The 17831-nt window shown below is 50.9% G+C and overlaps 8 protein-coding genes across 8 annotated transcripts; 4 read left to right on the top strand and 4 right to left on the bottom strand.

Annotated features, from left to right (window-relative positions):
* Positions 1-49: 49 nt before the first annotated feature.
* cdc123 (cell proliferation protein CDC123) lies at positions 50-1380 on the top strand (the record flags this gene model as incomplete). The annotated part of the gene is made up of 2 exons (XM_056700891.1): positions 50-177; positions 237-1380. 2 exons carry the CDS (start codon positions 50-52, stop codon positions 1378-1380), a joined length of 1272 nt encoding a protein of 423 aa, XP_056552954.1.
* Positions 1381-1613: 233 nt separating this feature from the next.
* N7496_007973 (dodecenoyl-CoA isomerase) lies at positions 1614-2518 on the bottom strand (the record flags this gene model as incomplete). Its single annotated transcript, XM_056700892.1, has 2 exons — positions 1614-2250; positions 2328-2518. 2 exons carry the CDS (start codon positions 2516-2518, stop codon positions 1614-1616), a joined length of 828 nt encoding a protein of 275 aa, XP_056552955.1.
* Positions 2519-2960: 442 nt separating this feature from the next.
* Positions 2961-3396, top strand: N7496_007974 (uncharacterized protein; the record flags this gene model as incomplete). The annotated part of the gene is made up of 2 exons (XM_056700893.1): positions 2961-3014; positions 3133-3396. 2 exons carry the CDS (start codon positions 2961-2963, stop codon positions 3394-3396), a joined length of 318 nt encoding a protein of 105 aa, XP_056552956.1.
* Positions 3397-4194: 798 nt separating this feature from the next.
* N7496_007975 (serine palmitoyltransferase small subunit family protein) lies at positions 4195-4646 on the bottom strand (the record flags this gene model as incomplete). The annotated part of the gene is made up of 2 exons (XM_056700894.1): positions 4520-4646; positions 4195-4448 (listed from the first exon to the last, which is right to left on the bottom strand). The coding sequence occupies exons 1-2, from the start codon at positions 4635-4637 to the stop codon at positions 4195-4197; spliced, it is 372 nt and encodes a 123-aa protein (XP_056552957.1). The 5' UTR covers positions 4638-4646.
* Positions 4647-6241: 1595 nt separating this feature from the next.
* Positions 6242-6887, top strand: N7496_007976 (peptide chain release factor family protein; the record flags this gene model as incomplete). Its single annotated transcript, XM_056700895.1, has 2 exons — positions 6242-6451; positions 6522-6887. The coding sequence occupies 2 exons, from the start codon at positions 6242-6244 to the stop codon at positions 6885-6887; spliced, it is 576 nt and encodes a 191-aa protein (XP_056552958.1).
* A 325-nt stretch (positions 6888-7212) lies between these two features.
* Positions 7213-10561, bottom strand: N7496_007977 (uncharacterized protein; the record flags this gene model as incomplete). The annotated part of the gene is made up of 9 exons (XM_056700896.1): positions 7213-7461; positions 7521-7653; positions 7709-7888; positions 7954-8257; positions 8312-8394; positions 8453-9777; positions 9885-10055; positions 10124-10434; positions 10501-10561. 9 exons carry the CDS (start codon positions 10559-10561, stop codon positions 7213-7215), a joined length of 2817 nt encoding a protein of 938 aa, XP_056552959.1.
* Positions 10562-11699: 1138 nt separating this feature from the next.
* Positions 11700-16235, top strand: N7496_007978 (putative GTPase activating protein (Tsc2); the record flags this gene model as incomplete). Its single annotated transcript, XM_056700897.1, has 1 exon — positions 11700-16235. The coding sequence occupies one exon, from the start codon at positions 11700-11702 to the stop codon at positions 16233-16235; it is 4536 nt and encodes a 1511-aa protein (XP_056552960.1).
* Positions 16236-17167: 932 nt separating this feature from the next.
* Positions 17168-17688, bottom strand: N7496_007979 (uncharacterized protein; the record flags this gene model as incomplete). Its single annotated transcript, XM_056700898.1, has 2 exons — positions 17168-17464; positions 17521-17688. 2 exons carry the CDS (start codon positions 17686-17688, stop codon positions 17168-17170), a joined length of 465 nt encoding a protein of 154 aa, XP_056552961.1.
* Between the last annotated feature and the right edge of the window lie 143 nt (positions 17689-17831).

Genomic DNA, 17831 nt, shown 5'->3' on the forward strand with positions numbered 1-17831 from the left:
TCCCCTTCATGACTTTTGTCAAGCAGCTTAAAGATTAAAAAAGATGAGAATGCCTGTTATGGAGACAGAAAATACTCCGGTAGAGGCTTCATTGAGCGAAGTCCCGGACCGTTTGCCTTTCCCGCCAGTGACGTACTCTCACATTCTCCATTGCTCCTACCATGACTGGCACCCTCGGTATGCTTTTGCCGCTCCGCGACCATCTTCGCAAAACAAAGTCTAATCTTCAATCTTAGTTATCGGCCACTTATCCCAAAGTCTCGTCTGATTCCCCTCACCCCAGAATTTGTGAACTACCTCCGTGCCGACGGCATCGTTCTTCCACCCGAAGCCCGCCCTCCGAGAGAAGATGACGAGCTCGATGCATACGAAGATTCCGAAGAGGGAGAGGCGGATCCATCCGCGGAGTGGCAGGAGATTCATACTCAAATCAAGAACACTATTGCAGAATTGGGTGGCAAGGTCACGCCGAAGCTGAACTGGAGTGCACCCAAAGACGCAACTTTCATGTCCCCAACAAACGATACCGAATGCCGCTCGCCGAACGATATATATCTTCTCCTAAAGAGTAGCGACTTCATCACGCATGATCTGGAGCACCCCTTCGACAACTGCGAACCGGACCACATCAACGGCAACGCCACGGAAGACGTCCTGCCAGACGTGCCTTACCACCTGGTGCTCCGGCAATACGTCAACTTCAACCCGTCCCTCGAGTTCCGATGCTTCGTTCGGAATCGCAAGCTGCTTTGCATATGCCAACGTGACCAGAATCATTTTGACTTCCTCTTTGGCATGCGCGACATGCTCCGATCCCGGATCCAGTCGTTCTTCGATGAGAAGCTGCGCGATACCTTCCCCGATCCCGACTTTACCTTCGATGTGTACATTCCAGCTCCGCATCAGCGTGTCTGGCTTATTGATATCAACCCTTGGGCACAGCGGACCGATCCGCTTCTCTTTAGCTGGTTGGAGATCCTGCGGATGAAGGACCCCATCGGTTTCGAAGAGGAGGCAGATAATGGGGTCGAGGAAGGGTTCGTGCGCATCTCCCTTCGGGATGGTACTGTTATCACCCCCTCTGAAGAGGAGGCTGAGGGAGACTCTGCCTCAGAGGAAGAGGAGGAAGTCGATAATGTCACTGCTGGTGGTGATGACCGGTTTGCGCCCTTTTTGCCGGAGTTCCGCCTTATTAAGAAGGATGACCCGGAGTCATATTCGTTCAACACACCGCAGTTCTCGGCTCATAAAGTGCCAAAGGAACTTGTGGATGCTTCGCTGGCCGGACCTGGTGGTATGAGCGAGTTCTTGGGCAAGTGGCAGGAGATTCTGAAGCAACAGGAGCGCGAGGACCGGGATGCTGGCAATGAGTCCAACTAGATGGACCAACTGTAAATGTGCATTGAGTTGAGGCGTTGATCCTAGGTGCTTTTGGATTCCGCGGCGTTGTCCGATGCATTTGCATGGATTGGTCAAAAGTGCATTTTTCAAACAAATTAAATGAACCATTTATAAACGCAAAGTATAAACCTTATTGCTTGCAGGATTTCCGAAACCTTCTTTGTTGTCTAAGCCCCAAAGCTATATATACAAGACAACCCGACATCCCCAGTCTAAAGCTTATGCTTCTTCTCGCCAGAAGCCAACTTCCTGAACTCCTCCTGCGGCACACCCATCAAAAACCGCTCCAGACCCATAAACGCCTCAATCCCATTCTGACGATCCAGAATCTCCCTCTCAGGCCGACGCACAAGCTCCTTAATCTTCAACAGACTCGACTGATTCAAATGCGTACCCAACCGATCATCAACCTCAGCAAGCACATTCTTCAAGAACCCATCTGAGTCCTCCTTATTCTTCGAGTCCGCCTCGATAACCTTATTCACGAATCCAGCCGACACAAGCTCCTCGCAGGAAATCCGCTTGCTCATGATAAGCGCCTCGTTGGCCTTGGCGATGCCGAGACGCTCGACGAATGCGCGGCTGGCGCCGCCTTCGGCGACGAGGCCCAGGGATGAGAAGGGGGTTAGCACGAAGGCGTGCGGGGCGGCGTAGATGAAGTCCGCGTGGGAGATTAGGGCTGCGGAGAGGCCAACGGCGGGTCCGTTCAGGGCGACGACGAGGATCTTGCTGTGGTTGTAGAAGGTGCGGGTGACGTCGACGTTGTTGGCGACGAAGCCCTTGACCAGTTCGCGGCGAGCGTTGGAGCTCAGATCGCCATTGGGACGGCTGCTTGTAACGTCTGCGCCGCTGTATTCGGGAGAATTGGGTTAGTTTGGGTAGGGCTTGGAGAGGGATGGGTTAGATCAGAGTGTTATAGATCGTACGCAGAGAAGAATCGGCCTGTGCCGGTGAGGACAGTGATGTAGATATCCTCGCGCTGGTCAATCTCCCGGAGACGCTCGCCGAGGAGGTAGTAGAGCTCCTGGTTCAGAGCATTCAGCTTGTCAGGCCGGTTGAGCGTGACGATCGCGACACGGTCCCGATAAGTGAGGGTGATGAGCTGTTCGTTGGACATGGTTGCGATTTTGGATATGAATAGATACTCTTGACGGAATTGGAGCCGAGTCAATCTGGGTCCGGGGGAGGTTTTCTATGGACACAGACGATCGTATAATTATGCATGGGACAAAACCCCCGGTAAACTCGGCGCGTGGCAGGCACCGTAGAATGGCCGTTTTGCGGGGAGACCACCGCAAGCCGAGGCCCGCGGTAGGTCAGGTGACTTGGCACTTTGCTTATGCAATTCATCTTTCCAGAGCGGCATGTTTGCGCTGTTTGTCTTGGTTTGCGGTGTTTGAATCATCGGGCCCGTGACTGGCGCATCAGACAATATCCAGATCCCGAGTCTTGCATCGTTTGATCGGCCACTGCTTGAGCTGCACAGATCCCGGAGATACCGCATATATCTCGAATTATTTCTACCAAAAGGCTCCCTGTCGAGTAATTCATCTGCCAAAATGATCTCAAACATGCTTCGTCGCCTTCAGGGCGGAAACCTGGAAGTTTTCAAGGTAAGTCCCGCGCTCATATAAAGCACATTCTCACTTATTTCATGATTGCACCGTGTTCAATTTCCCTGTCTAGACCCTCTCCAATCTTTCGCACCTGTACTGACCTACTTCCCTCTAGTTCGGCATGTACGTCCTCTTCCCCATCGGTTGGATGTACTACTTCGGCACGAACCTCGATGACCGCTTCAACGTGAAGAACTTCTGGCCCACCGCCGAACAATCACATAAGATCCCACTGGACAAGGAGGAGATCGACAAGGAGCTGTCGCGCATGCGCATGGTGGACGCCCTCCGACGGGAGCGCCAGCAGAAGGAGCAAGCCGCATTGGCAGCCCAGGCGCAGGCTCAGGCGGACGCACAGCAGTCGCAGGCTGGACAATGAGGGGAAATTGTTTTGACGAGTATGGATAAAAAGGGTAGACTCGCAGACCCAAAATTAAAAATGGGCTAGCTGGGCTATAGCATCCATCACGCCTGTCTAGCTTGCGCCTGGCTTTGCTCCGCCTCCTCCCCCGGGGGTTTGTCAACGTCCCTGCGGTTGGCGTGGCATGTGTGGGAGTCGTACGTGTGAGAGGGACGAATGATTTGTATAACAATACTCTGCTCTGGGCATATTAGGCGTTTATGGGTTTTGGGATTACCAAGTTTGACTCGGGGACTTCAATGTATCATTTCTTTGACGTCTTGATGATGTTTATATTACATTACATATTATCGGCCAGTTGGGCCTCGTTCAATATAGGCATTATTCCGCGGGCAGGAAAAAAAGATAGTGTGCAGATATCCCGCAAAAAGAAAAGTCTCGTCGTCCGGAGGTAGGCCATCCATGGAGTTTTGGCCATTGTCACCAACCGGGACCGTTTGGGTAACACAGAAGGATATCAATTAATGATAAATATCTGCGCTATGCAAAGCGTGTCTATCAATGGGACGGCCAATAACGAATATCCAAGCAAAACGATCGGATGATTCCAGCCAAAGGGTCATGACGTGGCTTCGCAATGCATGGTCATTCCTCGGACAAGCCGACACGAGAATCCAATAGAGAAAACACAAAACGCCAATGATGCGCCAGCCGGTCAACAAGCATTGACTCGTAGTCGTTGTTCAGGCCGGTCTTCCAGATAATTCATGTTCTGTCCGGACTCCCCCAAACTCCCGGGGCAACACTATTCACAAGTTACAATTCACCGAGATGCTGTGTCGTCGTGGCAGCCGCAGCGGCCGTCTTCGCAGTCTCGTATACAACCTCAAGACCCTGGGTGGCGGCATCACCGAAGACGGAGCCCATTGAAGAGGTCAGACGGGTGGAAATGAAGGGCCGTTCTCCGGCCCAGTAGTAGTAGAGGTGACCGTAGATGGCGCGGAGGTGGTCTGGGAGGTAGATGTAGATGCCAGTAGCGATCATGGTGATCAGGGTAAGGAGAAGGGAGTCTATTCGAGTGAAAGGGAAGACGGTTAGCTTCAATTGACATTGACAATGGTTCATCACGAGGGCCACGTACTGAAGATGAATTTTTCGGTCGGGGTGAGCATGTAGATGGCAAAGGTCACCTCATATTGGTAGATCTTTAGGCGCACCCAGCGCACAAAGTTGGTGAGGATCCAGAGGAAGAGAGCCATGGCTGCAGTAAAATCGTCGTCGTTATTCCTGGTAGCGTCGCAGAAGAGATTTATCGAGGCTGTTCGGTCTCGTTGTCTTGTTCTCCGTTTCAATCGCAGATAGGAGACGTTCAACGAAGTCGAGGTTGAAGAGGCGCCTGGGTTGTGGTCGGCTGCGGTGACACCTTTCTTGGTCTTGGACTCGCACGAATAGCCCCCTAGTCAGAAGCTGGCGCGAGCAGAGGCAGAGACGGAGCGATGGCTTGGCAGACGGGGTCGGTCTCCTCGAATCGCCGATAAGCTCAAATTGAGTACCTTAGTCTTGTTGGCCCACTCGGACTCCGAAACGACGTGTGGCGGTTATGATGACGAGGGAATTGTTAGTCAAACGGGAGATCTATGCCACCATACTGCTTGCAAAGACAGTCACAATGGATGAACAGGCAGATCTGACGTGATCGACAGGCTTCGGCGAGTGTTGGGGAAGGCCGACGATTGTGGGGACGTGGCGGCTGAGGTGCTTCAGGAGAGAAGTCGGAAGAGTTTAGAGACACGCGGACAGGCGTGACCACAGTCTTGGTAGCCGAGGAGGAATAAAAATGGAAGGAACGATTGAACGGATGTTAGCGACTGTAGCAGAAGCAGTTGAATTGAGTATTTAGGATTGATGGTGGGTGAAATCCGGAGTCGTAACGGCAAAAAGGGCCCAAGAAAAATTGACTAAACTCTTCCTCCTTTCCCCTGGGAGGTTTGGTTGCTTCGCCACCTCTCGGCCGTGCACCATCCCGACCCGGCGTGTTTCAGATGTGCACCTGTCAATCAGGGTCTCGTATACTCGTATTGGATTTTGATCCAGTCAATTTGAGTGAACTACAATGGACAGTATAGCTACCTATCAATACTTACCAGTGTCTAAGTTTTGTCCCACTGGGTGTACGTCAACCTGCCCCCATTTTGCCTACTGCATACTGCATAAAATACTGGTACCTAGTTGGCGCTGTTCATCGATTCCGCGACGGGTTTCGGGAGTAAATCGAGCCGCTTACTGTATTAGGCTGCCATTTTATGCTGAGTCTATTATTATTGGAACTTTGTCCTATTCATCGGGAGACCTTCCGTCTACAGGCTGTATAGAGTATTCCGTCAACAATTCTACGCCGTAGTTGGGCGAGATATACAAGCGAACTAAGGTTACGGGCAAGCATTATACGCAAGGACCATGATTACCTAGATCTATATGTAACTATGTTCATTCATACTAAGTATTTAGCTAGATAGTCTGTCGCTGGCTATCAATTGGAGCTTTCTTGTAAATATAGCATCCATGAGACTGGGCAATATTGTACCAGAATTGTGCAACGAGCATAATCTCACGGCTTGCCAATCTCACCGGAATGCAAATCCGTACTTGCAGAAAACTCATCGTCCCAAGAATAAACCATATCCCCGATCCCAAGAGTGGATCTTATACCTCAAGCCCCAATAAGACCAAAAGAAGCATCCGCGAAACCCCGGAGCTTATCTTCTTTATCGATATCCTTATCGGTTATCTTATCGGCTATCGTCGAAGCTATTCGCGAAACATCACCACAGACACTCTTCTTTAAATCATGAAATCAACAGCCATGATCCGGTCACAACTCTGGTCCCAGTTATCCCGGGGCTCTTCAACCCAAAATGCATTACTTTCTCCATATACATTATTACTTCCACATCGCACCTTCTCCCAAACACCCTTCCTCCCCGCAAAACCCCTCCCAGCCCGCCTCAAAATCAACGACGCCGACCTAACAGTATCCTACCTAAAAGGCACCGGACCCGGTGGCCAGAAGATTGTACGCCTTTACCAACCCCAATGCCTACACCGGCAATCTCTACCAGAAGTCCTAAATCTAACAAGCGTAGAACAAAACCAACTCCGCCGTACAAATCATCCATGCGCCGTCCGGGATCGTCGTCAAATGCCAAGCGACGCGATCACGCTCGCAGAATGAAAAGATGGCGCGCTCGCTGCTGGCGGATAGAGTGGAGGCTCGGGAGAAGGGGGATCAGAGTCGGGTTGCGCTGAAGGCGGAGGCGGCGAGGAAGAAGAAGGCTAGTAAGGTTAAGAAGGCAAGGAGGAAGTATCGGGATTTGGAGAAGGGCGCTGAAGAGGGAGTGAGTGAGGGATTGGAGCAGGAGGCGGATGGGGATGTAGAAACAGAAGTCGAAGTCGAAGTCGAAAAACGGACGACTGGGAAGGACACGTCGGAGAAGGGCCCGTCGACGTGAGCTGTGCTGGCTAATACCCTGTATATTTTGCATATACTTTGCTCTGGGATTGAGGCGTTAAGGCATACTGTGTACTACGGGCAACGGACACATTTTATTCCCCTTAAATATTCATTGGGCATATCCTATCAGATTTATGATGGAGAAACCGCCCATCAATATAGAGAGATTCATCCATCATTGCATACACGCCATCCACTAACATCCTCCGAGGCAGATGGGGTGTCGTTCAATCGTCAACTTTTTGTGTTTTTCTTAAGAACAAAGGAAACTCATTACAACTGCCCTCCCTGGCGCAAACCATGATCACCCCAATCTAAGACTCTTAGGAAATATAGCTCCCAAGGACCGACTTGGCCTGGTCATCAAGACGCTCCTGGGCGAACTGTGAAACTCGGCCGCCATTCTTCTTGTCCGCCTCCTTCAGGTAAGAGCCAACCCAGGCCTTGAGATCAAGACCCGTCTCAGGCCAGGGGTCCTTGGGCTGCATACGGATGGTGTTCAACGCCGTGAATCCAACGCCGAAGGACATCTCTTCGGCGTCGAACTCAATGAGGTCATCCTTGTGGACAACCTCGGGGGAAGCTCAAGGAGCTTCAGCAGAGTGTTGCAGGTGAACGCCCAGCCCTTGACATACTTGGTGGCAAATGCCTCCGAGTTGGCAAGAGTCTTGGTCAGTGAGATAACTGCAGTCTTGCGATCCAGAGGGCGTGCCAGCTTCTGAGTATCGGCGAGCACAAGGCCGAGGTAAACGCCCTTGAAAAGACTATCACATTGTTTGTCAGGATTATACCTATATGGAAGGAGTGGGGTCAACTGACTCTGGCTGGATCTTTTCACAGATCTGCTGGATGGTGTCCGGACTGTATCCCTTGTCGTCATGAGCAGTCAGGAAGTGATAGAACCGGACGAATCGAAGGGACAAGTTCTCGGTCTTGGAGTTTTGCAGACGCTGAAGAATAATCTGCATGATCTGGATGAAATACGGCTCCAGTGCGGCACTATGTGACATGATTAGCTCAATAGCCCATTCAAAAAAAAAAAACTAGGATATGGTGTTAATTACGGTGCGAAGTTTGCAACCACAGACTCCAGGAGATCGAAGCCATAGCCCTCGTTGGTCTTGGTTGACAAAAGCTTCTGGAAGATACCCAGAATAGGCTCAACCTGGCTGTGCTCGAGGATGTACTGCGATCCACGGGGGATAATGGAGGAAAGCAGCCGAACGAGGGCAGGGATGTTGCCTCGCGACTCCCACATGACTGGCATCAAGATTGGCGCAATCAATTCCTGGTAGTAGGTAGGCAGAGTTGCAGAGGGGTTGGCCTCAAGAAGAGCCGCGAAGAGCTGGAACACATAGGGCATGAATTCTGTGACAAAACGTTAGCAGAGCTGTGACGAGAACATATGAATGATGGACTTACCTTGCACGTCGTTCTGGAGAATACCGGCAAATGGCGTATATAGGGCCTGCTCGAGCTTGTCGGGATTGGCCGGGGCGGCAAATCTAGAAATAGTTAGGTCTGTTGAACAACTAAATTGCAGTGAAGAAGTAAAACTCATACCGGATGAAAGCACCCATGGCTTCAAAGTGGTAGTAATAGAACTTCGGATTACTAGGGTTGGTGCGAATGATATCCGTGATGCCGATCAGGCGGTTCAGCACGACATCTGTGAAAGGCACGACACCCTCACGGATGACGACCAGCACACGCATGACACAGCGCATCAGGAACTCGTTCTCCTGCACCTTCTCAGGAGCGGGATCCCGTTGGATCAACTGGAAGATGTGTTCCAAAAGTTCCTTGGACAGCGGAGTAATCTCGGTGGGAGGAATGACGGGCTGTCCCTGGGCGTCGCTGAGGAAGAGAGCGCGCTCCACGGCAATCGCAGCATATGTGTAGACAACATAGTTTGCGGAAGCCAGGTGCTTTACCAACACGGGAAGCACCTGCTGCCATTGTTCCTTGGTGATGATGCTGCGGAAGTTGTACAAGTACTTGATAGCATCAACCTTGAGAATTGGGTGCACTCCGTCATCGGAGATGAGATCTGCGGCAAGGTGCCGCTGGAAGAAGTCGGTGATGCTGACCAGGTTGTTCGTAGCAGTGACACCGTGTGTAGAGGTCGCAACACCCTTGGCGGCAATCGCAGAGAACAAGTAGGTCGCTGTGTCCTTGGACTTCCAGTTTGACGCAGGATCCTTGGCATACTCGCCAAGGTAGTGCTCGGTATACTTGAGAGTCACCTTGGTCACGGATGCCTCAAACTTCTCAGCCAGTCGTCGAAGGAAGTCTGTTGCAGCGCGCCGCCTGGTCTCGCTGTCGGATCCCTCCAGATCCCGGCGAATGAACTCAATCGGCTCGTCTTCGAACAGCTCCTCATCCGACTCACGCAGGCTCACGTTGGGCAGAATGACCTTCTCAATAATCTGTCCAAGCGTCTCCTCGGCCTGGAAAGAGGGGGCATGCTCGGGCATGCTAGCGACCGAGGTCAAGAAGTGAAGGGCACGGCTGACAAGAATGTCATACTTGGTCTCTTGGCCGATGGTGGTCAAGAAACTCCAGGAGCTCTGGATGAACTGTCCGACATGAGGTCCAAATGCATCAAGGAACTTCTGGACGTACAGAGTCAGAGCCTCAAAAATTCCGGCACGGACATACTCCAACGGGCCAGCATCGGTCTCATCATCGGTGTGGAGTAGTTGGTTGTCATATGTCAGGTATTTGAGAAGGATCTGTGCAATCGCGCCGATGTTATCTTCGAACATAGGAGGAAGGTCGTGACACGAGAGGTCGTAGAACAACTTGATCATCAAGTTCAGCTGGTTGTAACCCTGGGTCAAGTTTTCCTTGTTGGTCTTGTTTTGTTCGAGGTAAGTGTCGAGGCCCTATAGAGACACCCAGTATTAGCGAACCACTTATAACATGTCGTCCCTAATTTTCGGCGAAAAAAAGAGTAACAAAGTTAGACTGAAGGGAGGTGTCTCGGAATTACCTCGAACAGGGCCAGGAACGGAGTTCCGAACTTCTCCAGGACATGATTAATTTCCATGTAGAGTTCATTGGATTGGAAAAGCGGGCGCCAGCGCTTGAAGATTGAGTGCGCAACCTGCAAAACACCAATGTTGACCGTAGGGTTGGACGGCGACAGCTTCGAAACGAGGTCCTACGGAAGGAAGAAAAACAAAAGTCAGCCATACTCTTCCAGCAAAATCAGAACTTATAGCCACCCACGTCAACAAGAGTATCCCATCGCTCCCAGAAATCACTGTCGGCGATCACGCTAACAGCCTCGCCCAGCTGAGTTTGGATCGAGGGAGGGACCGAGATCATCAAGTTGATCAGCTCGCGCTTGATGGTTTCAACCTCATTTTGAGGCAGCTTCCAGTTTCCATCTTCGTTGGTCCAATTGCGCTTGACAAAGTTCTTGAAGCAGAGGGCACTAGCAAGGCGAATGTTGCTGGGAGATGAATCGGACGCAGAGATTTGGAGGAGTTGTAGCGAAAAGCCCGGTTTTTGTTCTTCCTGTCGCAGGGCAAGCTCGGCTGATTCAATCCCAGAGAGTCATTAGAAGGATTCTCCATCACTTTTCCATGCGATAACACACATACCTTCCTTGTTCCGGCGTGGATCCAAGCTTGCCTCCAACAGAGCTCCAAGAGCCTCCGCCATTTTCACTGGTACGTGGGGTGTCAACAAGAGCGAGGGGCAACCGTTAAAGAGGAGGATCGAGATAGTAGTCTCAGGGAAGGATCGAAATGAGAGGTTTCCAAGAGATGGAAATAGTGGGATAAATAGACCTGGGCTTAAATGGGAGCCAGAACAAAGCAAAGCTCAAATGGCAACGACCATAATAAATAATGAAGGCGGCTTCGCTGAGATAATTGTACGGGCAGCCCACTGCGTCAACACACTAACCCAACTATGGTTAGCCCGTCACATGCTCTCACCTTCCCACTATGCATGCCTTAATGCCTTAATTATGTGATATATAACCATTTTGTGCCTGAGGCTGCTATACTAGCTTGCCGCAGCTCTTTCACCGCCTCGTCGTTTACCCCCACTTTTGACTTTTCTTTGTTATTTTCTGCCATTGAATGAAGGCGGAGTGGTCACATCATAGGCTCAGGTGACTTGGGCTGGAATAACCTCATTGCCCGTGATCTCATTTCTCTTGCTTTACCCCCTGCACTTGCGATTGTCACCCCTCGTCCCCGGCACCATCTGGAACCTCATAGTTTCAGGGCCTACATCAAACTGGTGACTTTGACACGCCGGACTCCCCCGTCGCTGAAACGATCCTCCCAAGATCCCGCTTTGACACGGACTATCGACGGTGTACTTTTGTCACAGCTCCACCGCACGCTGTGTCAGGCTCTGAATGTGCACAGCGGTCCTCTAGGAGTGGCCCTTAGGGTAAAGAGCTTTCGTCAACCTACCTGTGTAAAGGTCAGTCTCCTCTTTTGAGTGGGCCCTTACGGTTGCACTAGCTCGGCCCTCCTGATAGCCCTATCGGTGACTCAGGTGATGCAATGGCTCATAACTGACCCGACTTTATGATAAAGACAACACACACGCTCTCTTGACCTGAACTTCTCCTACCGTAATCAGGCGGATGTCTTCCGACGATGCTCCACCAGCACCCCAACACAAACCTTCTTCCTCTAGCTTCGCAGATGTCTTCAAGACGTTAGGCGTTGGTCGTCCAAAATCGCATTCCCCCGTATCTCTGCCAGATAGTAGCAGCGACTCTATTTCCCAAACGACAGATAGCCGAGGCACTACCCGACTTGTCCTCGGACTCGAAGCTATGCATCGCGGCAGTGTGGTTTCGAGCTCTTCGGATGCGCCTCATGGCCCCGACTTCGAGTCTTCTTTGCGCATTTTGTCGCAGAAGCAGAACTTGAATCATGCTATCGAGGAAGCAGATTTAGTATCCAGAACCCTGTCATGGTTTACCGCCGAGCAATCTATGACATTGTGGGAGGGAGCAGAGTATTTACTTCACCATGAGAGCTCTAGTGATGCCCAGAAAGCGGGTGCCAAATTGCTGGAGGCCATAGCATCCCGTCAAGACTTGCCTCCCGCTGCTAGGCGTATGGTATTTGAATCAATCGCGATGCCCACCGAGGGTGACGTGATTGCCGCCCGAGTCCAGTCGCTGATCGCTTTGTCGGACCATGGCAGGAAGCTGGACTTTACCAGTTCCTCTATCCTTCATATTATTTCATCATGGATCGTTCCACTTTACATGATAATTGCGACAGCACGCTCCAAAGCGAAGAAAGGGAAAGCGCTCAAACCGAATGAGCTTGTTCAAGATGAAGCCATTCTTGGAGACCTCTTCCAATTTGCGGTGGATCTCATCACACTCCAGCGCAAATCGCCAACAACAGAAGAAATCGAGATGCTTCTTACGGAGACATTCACAATCTGCAAGAAGACCAGCGTCGCTACGGATATCAAGAACTCGCTGGCGGTTTTCGATGCCGTTATTATGTACGCGAGTGTCCCCAGCGCAAGCTTTGTCCCCCTTTTGGAAGTTCTCTGCAGCATTCATGCCTCCGTCAAATCCCTCTCTGGGCCAACGTCACGAGCCGTGCGCAGCCTAGCAAAGTCACCAAAGCAGGAAGAAATGATGACGACCCTGCATACTTTCTTGAGAGAATCATGTGCTGAAGAGTCTCCCCGGAATTTGAACGTTCACCGCGGAGCTCTTTACATCTTCTCCGATCTTGCACGAGCGTACGGCCAGGATGGAATGCCTGAAATTGCATTTGATCAATTGATTGATTCCCTCATGGTCATTGCTCAAAAAGACGACGGTCGAGTTGACGCAGACATTCTGGACCTGTGCTTAAATATACTGGAGAGTGACTACAGCCGTATTTCTCTCGCACACGGATGGGCGGCCTTTATTGATCTACTGCTTCTGTGCTCCCGGAGAGTGTACGAGGACTACGACGAGCCGATCGCTTCACCAACCAGCCCACAACAGTCCCATGTAAAAAGCACGCACGATGATATCAAGTCTCATATTCTTGCAAATATCATCAGGTTAACATCCGTTGTGGAGTCTCTATGGGAACAACTCAATAGAGAACAGAAGCAAGAGGCAGTTCGATTCTTGGCAAAGAATCATCAATACATCGACCCCTCTCAGTCAGAACTCATCATCAACATGATGAGAGAGGACACCCTATGTCATCCTTCTGAGGGATCTAACTGGTTACACCATTGCAGGGAGATCATTGAACGTTTCATTCAGCCTCGAAAGCAGTCCTCGGACATTCGCATATTAGCCCTCGATACGCTTAAAGAGGCTCTTGCCGGTAACGAGCATTTGTTATTCTCGGAAGAGCATGGCCTGCTGGATCTTCTACTCGCAGACTTTTCTGCCGAGCATGACCTGCTCTTCTTGGAGTCGCTCGTTTCATTCATCACGGAGCCCGCTATCAACTCCAATGACCATGGAGGTTTCAAGCGTCTAGTCGACACCATTGCGGGGCCCATGGAAAGAGATCCGGCGAAAGATGAACCGCGTGAGACCTCGCCAAGCCATGCTCCGCGTCGTACATCCACGAGCGTCTTAGAGCTGACACTGGGAAATGTGTGCGCGGTGGGCTTGGTCAAGATGATGATTCGTGCTCTGAATACCTCGGCCGCCAAATCCATCATTATTTTCGAGGCCTTGCTGCAGATCGCACAGTCCCCGGATCGCCCAGCGGACGCTCGATTGACTGTCTTGAAGCTACTGTTCCGACTTCGATGCGACTCGTTCGGTGCTATCACAGTTGTCTCGACATCGGAAAATGATTTCCTGATGAACGTGCTAGGACGGAATGTCGACGTAACCTCTATACTTCATCCTCCCAGTGAGAGCCCTATTAGAGACCTTCCTCAGCAGGACAACCTGATCCCCTTAATGGGCGGAAAGATTCCTGCGAAAGAACTTCCTACAAACTTTCTATCCAAGTCAGGGCCTCGAGGCTCGATTTCGGCTCGTGGATCAAAGTTGACGCCACCCGTTTGGACATACTCCCAACCCCAGGTGCTTCCAGAGCAGCCATCTGAGGAGTCTAGCCCCTTTGTGTTCGCTCACACGCAGAACAATGGCGTTTCGACCCCTGCCGATTCCACGCCGGCGCTGATGGGTGTTTTGAAAGTTAACATGTGGGTTGAGTGTGTGATCTCGCTCCTTCAGCGGGAGACCGATTGGGACGTCTACAGCTACGTTCTCACTCACCTTGGTCCTCAGCTTAGCAACAAAGAGTTCTTCAATAACTCGATTCCTCAAATCAAACTTCTGCGAAGCATTTTGTGTGACCAGGTCAAGAACGAGAGTTTCCACGAGCCACCCGCGCTTACAGGCTTAAAGAAGAGCGATGTGGCTGCTTGTATCTTTGACACACTATGCATGCTGGTCGGCTACCACGAACACTTTGCTAAAAGCGAAGAGGATGATTTGGTACGAGCGTTCATGCTTGGAATTATTGGTTCTTGGGGTGCTACATCCCGTGGATGCATCCAAGCACTTTCTCTTTGCTGCCATGAAATTCCAATGTCGGTGACAAAGTCGTTGAATAACATTCTCGACAAGATGTCAAAGGTTATTACCATGTCCAATATTGCCGTTCACATCTTGGAGTTTTTGGCTTTGCTCGCGCGTCTGCCGGATGTCTACGTCAACCTTCGAGAAGAGGAGATTCGCACCGTGTTTGGAATTTGCATTCGGTTCTTGCAGACTTCGAGAGAACAAGAACAACGCCACAAAGCATCTGAGTCACCCACTACACGAGCCTCTCAGCAACCGCAGTCCAGACTTAGCGGCGGTGCGCGGGAAATTGCCTCGAGCGCGGCCGAAGCAGCCGAAGCTCCAGCGCATGATGCCATGTCCAAATACATCATGACCCTCACATACAGTGTCATGGTATTCTGGTATCTCTCCCTGAAGCTGCAAGATCGTCCAAAGCATGTCAATTGGATTACAAGCAGACTCATTTTCCACGATGAGCACGGCAAGGAAGTTGTTGAGGAGCAGAGTCAGGTGTTCATCGATTTGATGCAGCGTGTGGCCTTTTCGGACTTGGGAGAGACTATCCCATACGAGACTTTCCCTCCGACTCCCGAGGACGGACCTGTTTCCAAGAAATCTTGGGTCGTTGGCATGAGTATTGTCACTGTTGAGACAGCCGGTATTTCCGGACTGACCCAGCTGGCGAAACGTCAGGCGTCAGGAACGACCTATTCCATGTATCAACAGCGCACGGCGCCTGTTCTCCCGCATCAGGTTCCCCCAACTCCAGACGCTCACCTCCATTCCGATGCGACACGTACGGCAGTCTTACCCACCCACATCTTGCTTCAACTCACTGCCACTGCGTTCCCTACCCCAACAGTGATGCAGCCCATTCCGGTTCCTGAAGATGACATTACAAGGCGAGCGATTGCCAACTTTGACCGCACTGACATTGTGGACGGCCACCGAATCGGAGTCGTCTATCTTGACAATGGTCAGAGCAAAGAGGCAGACATCCTTGCGAATACCGGTGGTTCTCCAGACTATGAACATTTCCTCTCTGGTCTTGGAACCAAAGTGTCTCTTCGGAATGCTCAGTTCAATACGCAAGGACTCTATGCCGATACTGACGGCGAGGCAACTTATGCCTGGCGTGATCGGGTAACAGAGATTGTTTACCATGTCGCTACAATGATGCCCACGAACTTTGACCGTGATCCCAACTGCATCAATAAGAAGCGAAACATTGGCAACAACTTTGTTACGATTGTCTTCAACCGTTCCAACTTACCTTTCAACTTTGACACGATCCCATCAGAGTTCAATTCCATCAATATCGTGATCACCCCCTGCAGCCGTATTGCGTACGATGAATCTGGGGCCGCGGTTGGTGAACAAGATCCCGACAAGCTCTTCTACACTGTGAGAGTCATGAGCAAGCCCGGCTACCCTGACGTATCGCCTGCTGCGACTCCAAAGGTCATCTCGGGTAAGAATCTAGCTCCCTTCGTGCGGATTCTCGCTCTGAATGCATCTGTCTTCTCTCTCGTCTGGAACAACAAGGGCGGCGAGCACGCTTCATCCTGGCGGACCCGTCTTCGCGAAATCAAGAAAGTTCGCGAGAGGGCCTTGGCTGCCCAAGCTCAAAGTGCCGAGGTTGCTGAAGGCGCGTACCCTGGCCAACGTCGCAACACGAAGCACAATATCTTCTCCGAGGAACTGCCGACTCGTGCTGCTCCAGTGCAAACTGACTTTGCCTCTGAGTGGAATGCAGCATCTGGAACAAACATCCTTCAGAACCTAGACTTCTCTCGCTGGAGCCGCTGAGCATTGTGTCTAGTCGATATAGACGAATCTCTCTCGGCCAGAGTATCATGTTCCTTCCAACATTCTTCCACGAACACGTTCTTTTACTGTCCCCTCCCCCCTCACTACTTTATGAAACAAAAAACTCCTACCCCAATCCCTGAAACGACAGCAACCTCGAATGACCAACCCTTACCTGGCACGATTTCATGTACATCAATTTGCTTTTCTGGTGCAGCCCGCGGCATTTGTGAATACCCCTTCCGCGCTAAAAGTTTTGTGTTTGTCTTTATCCCATCATTCTGCTTCTCCTTACTGTTATGGAGACGGCAGTCTGGGGTTTCACTTTCTTAATCTGGTAGCTAGCAATAACAATGACTCCATGTACGATGAAAGCATTCATCATTGTTAGACGGGTTTTTACTTGTATTTGTGTTGATGGTTTACTTGGCGTGGAATAGAGAGCTATAGCGATCGGAGCTTATTCTGAAGACATATCTACTCTGGCTATCGGATATTTGGAAAGGCTTTATTTGGCGAGAACAGGCTGGATTGAACGAACCATCTTCAGTCTTTAGAGCCCCTTGGTATCGAGATGTAAGCGCAAATCCAGGACGGTGCGTCACCTGTAATGAGCGGGTAATCTGCAACATCCTACTAGTATGGTTCCCGCCTCTCCAGTCTCAAGTGCGGTGTCTTGCAAGCGCACAAGGAAGTTTCACTCTGCAACTCATTTGGCTGGGTGTCTAAGAATTTTCGTCCCGTTTGCAGGGTGCAGACTGCAGGCTAGAACCACCCACTCCTTGTCAGCAAGGCCGAGCCCTGGGTGTGTCCGTTCCCAGAGGAGGAGTGATATTCTGCGCAGACTCGACGATTTTGGCGGTGAACATAGATCAATAGCTGAGACTGTATCTCGTACTATAGATAGTATTATTTCTCATGGCACGGACAGATTAGATGCATTGCAGAACAAGGTCGATGATGGCGAAGAAGGAATCTCGGTCTGAAGCTGCAGTGCGGAGGCCCAACCCAACGACCAAGAGCCGCTTCTCAGCAGGGGACTTGGTCGCAATGGCGGTTGCAATTTGGCGGGCAAGTAGTTGGCCAACTGTATCCTGTCCAGGACTATGTCCACCAAGAATTGAGGTTGCTGTCAGGGTACTGAGGGGTAACAGGCTGTCCTCTGTGCTTTCTGGGAAAGTATGCATGCCATCAGTCCCTGGGTTGTGATTTCCAAGGGGCACATGAAGCTATCAAATGTTAGAAAGAGCTAGACCTTTAGAAATGGCAATGCGTTTAAACATACCCAATGAGATAGTCGGCCCTCTTGAGAAATAGCGAGCATGATCTTATCATTAAAGTTCATGACCATGACGTCGGTTTGGACCCCTTCCACAATCCCAGCGACCTGTTTGGTACCAGCAGGAAATGGAAGGTCAAGAGATCCTTGCAGTGCATCCTGAAGAGAAGCCATTATTCGGTATGTTTGAGATGTGGAGTGTACACCTTGGGCGTGCGGAGTGTTGATCGTCTACAACGTGTAAGGCGGTGAGTAGTTCCCCACAGCTAATTACAGCAGAATCCCACCGCCCGTGGGTTGTCCTCGATTTTTTTTCC

The sequence above is a fragment of the Penicillium cataractarum genome (assembly GCF_028827025.1).
Source record: "Penicillium cataractarum strain IBT 29864 chromosome Unknown utg000007l, whole genome shotgun sequence".
NCBI classification, from domain to species: Eukaryota; Fungi; Ascomycota; class Eurotiomycetes; order Eurotiales; family Aspergillaceae; genus Penicillium; species Penicillium cataractarum.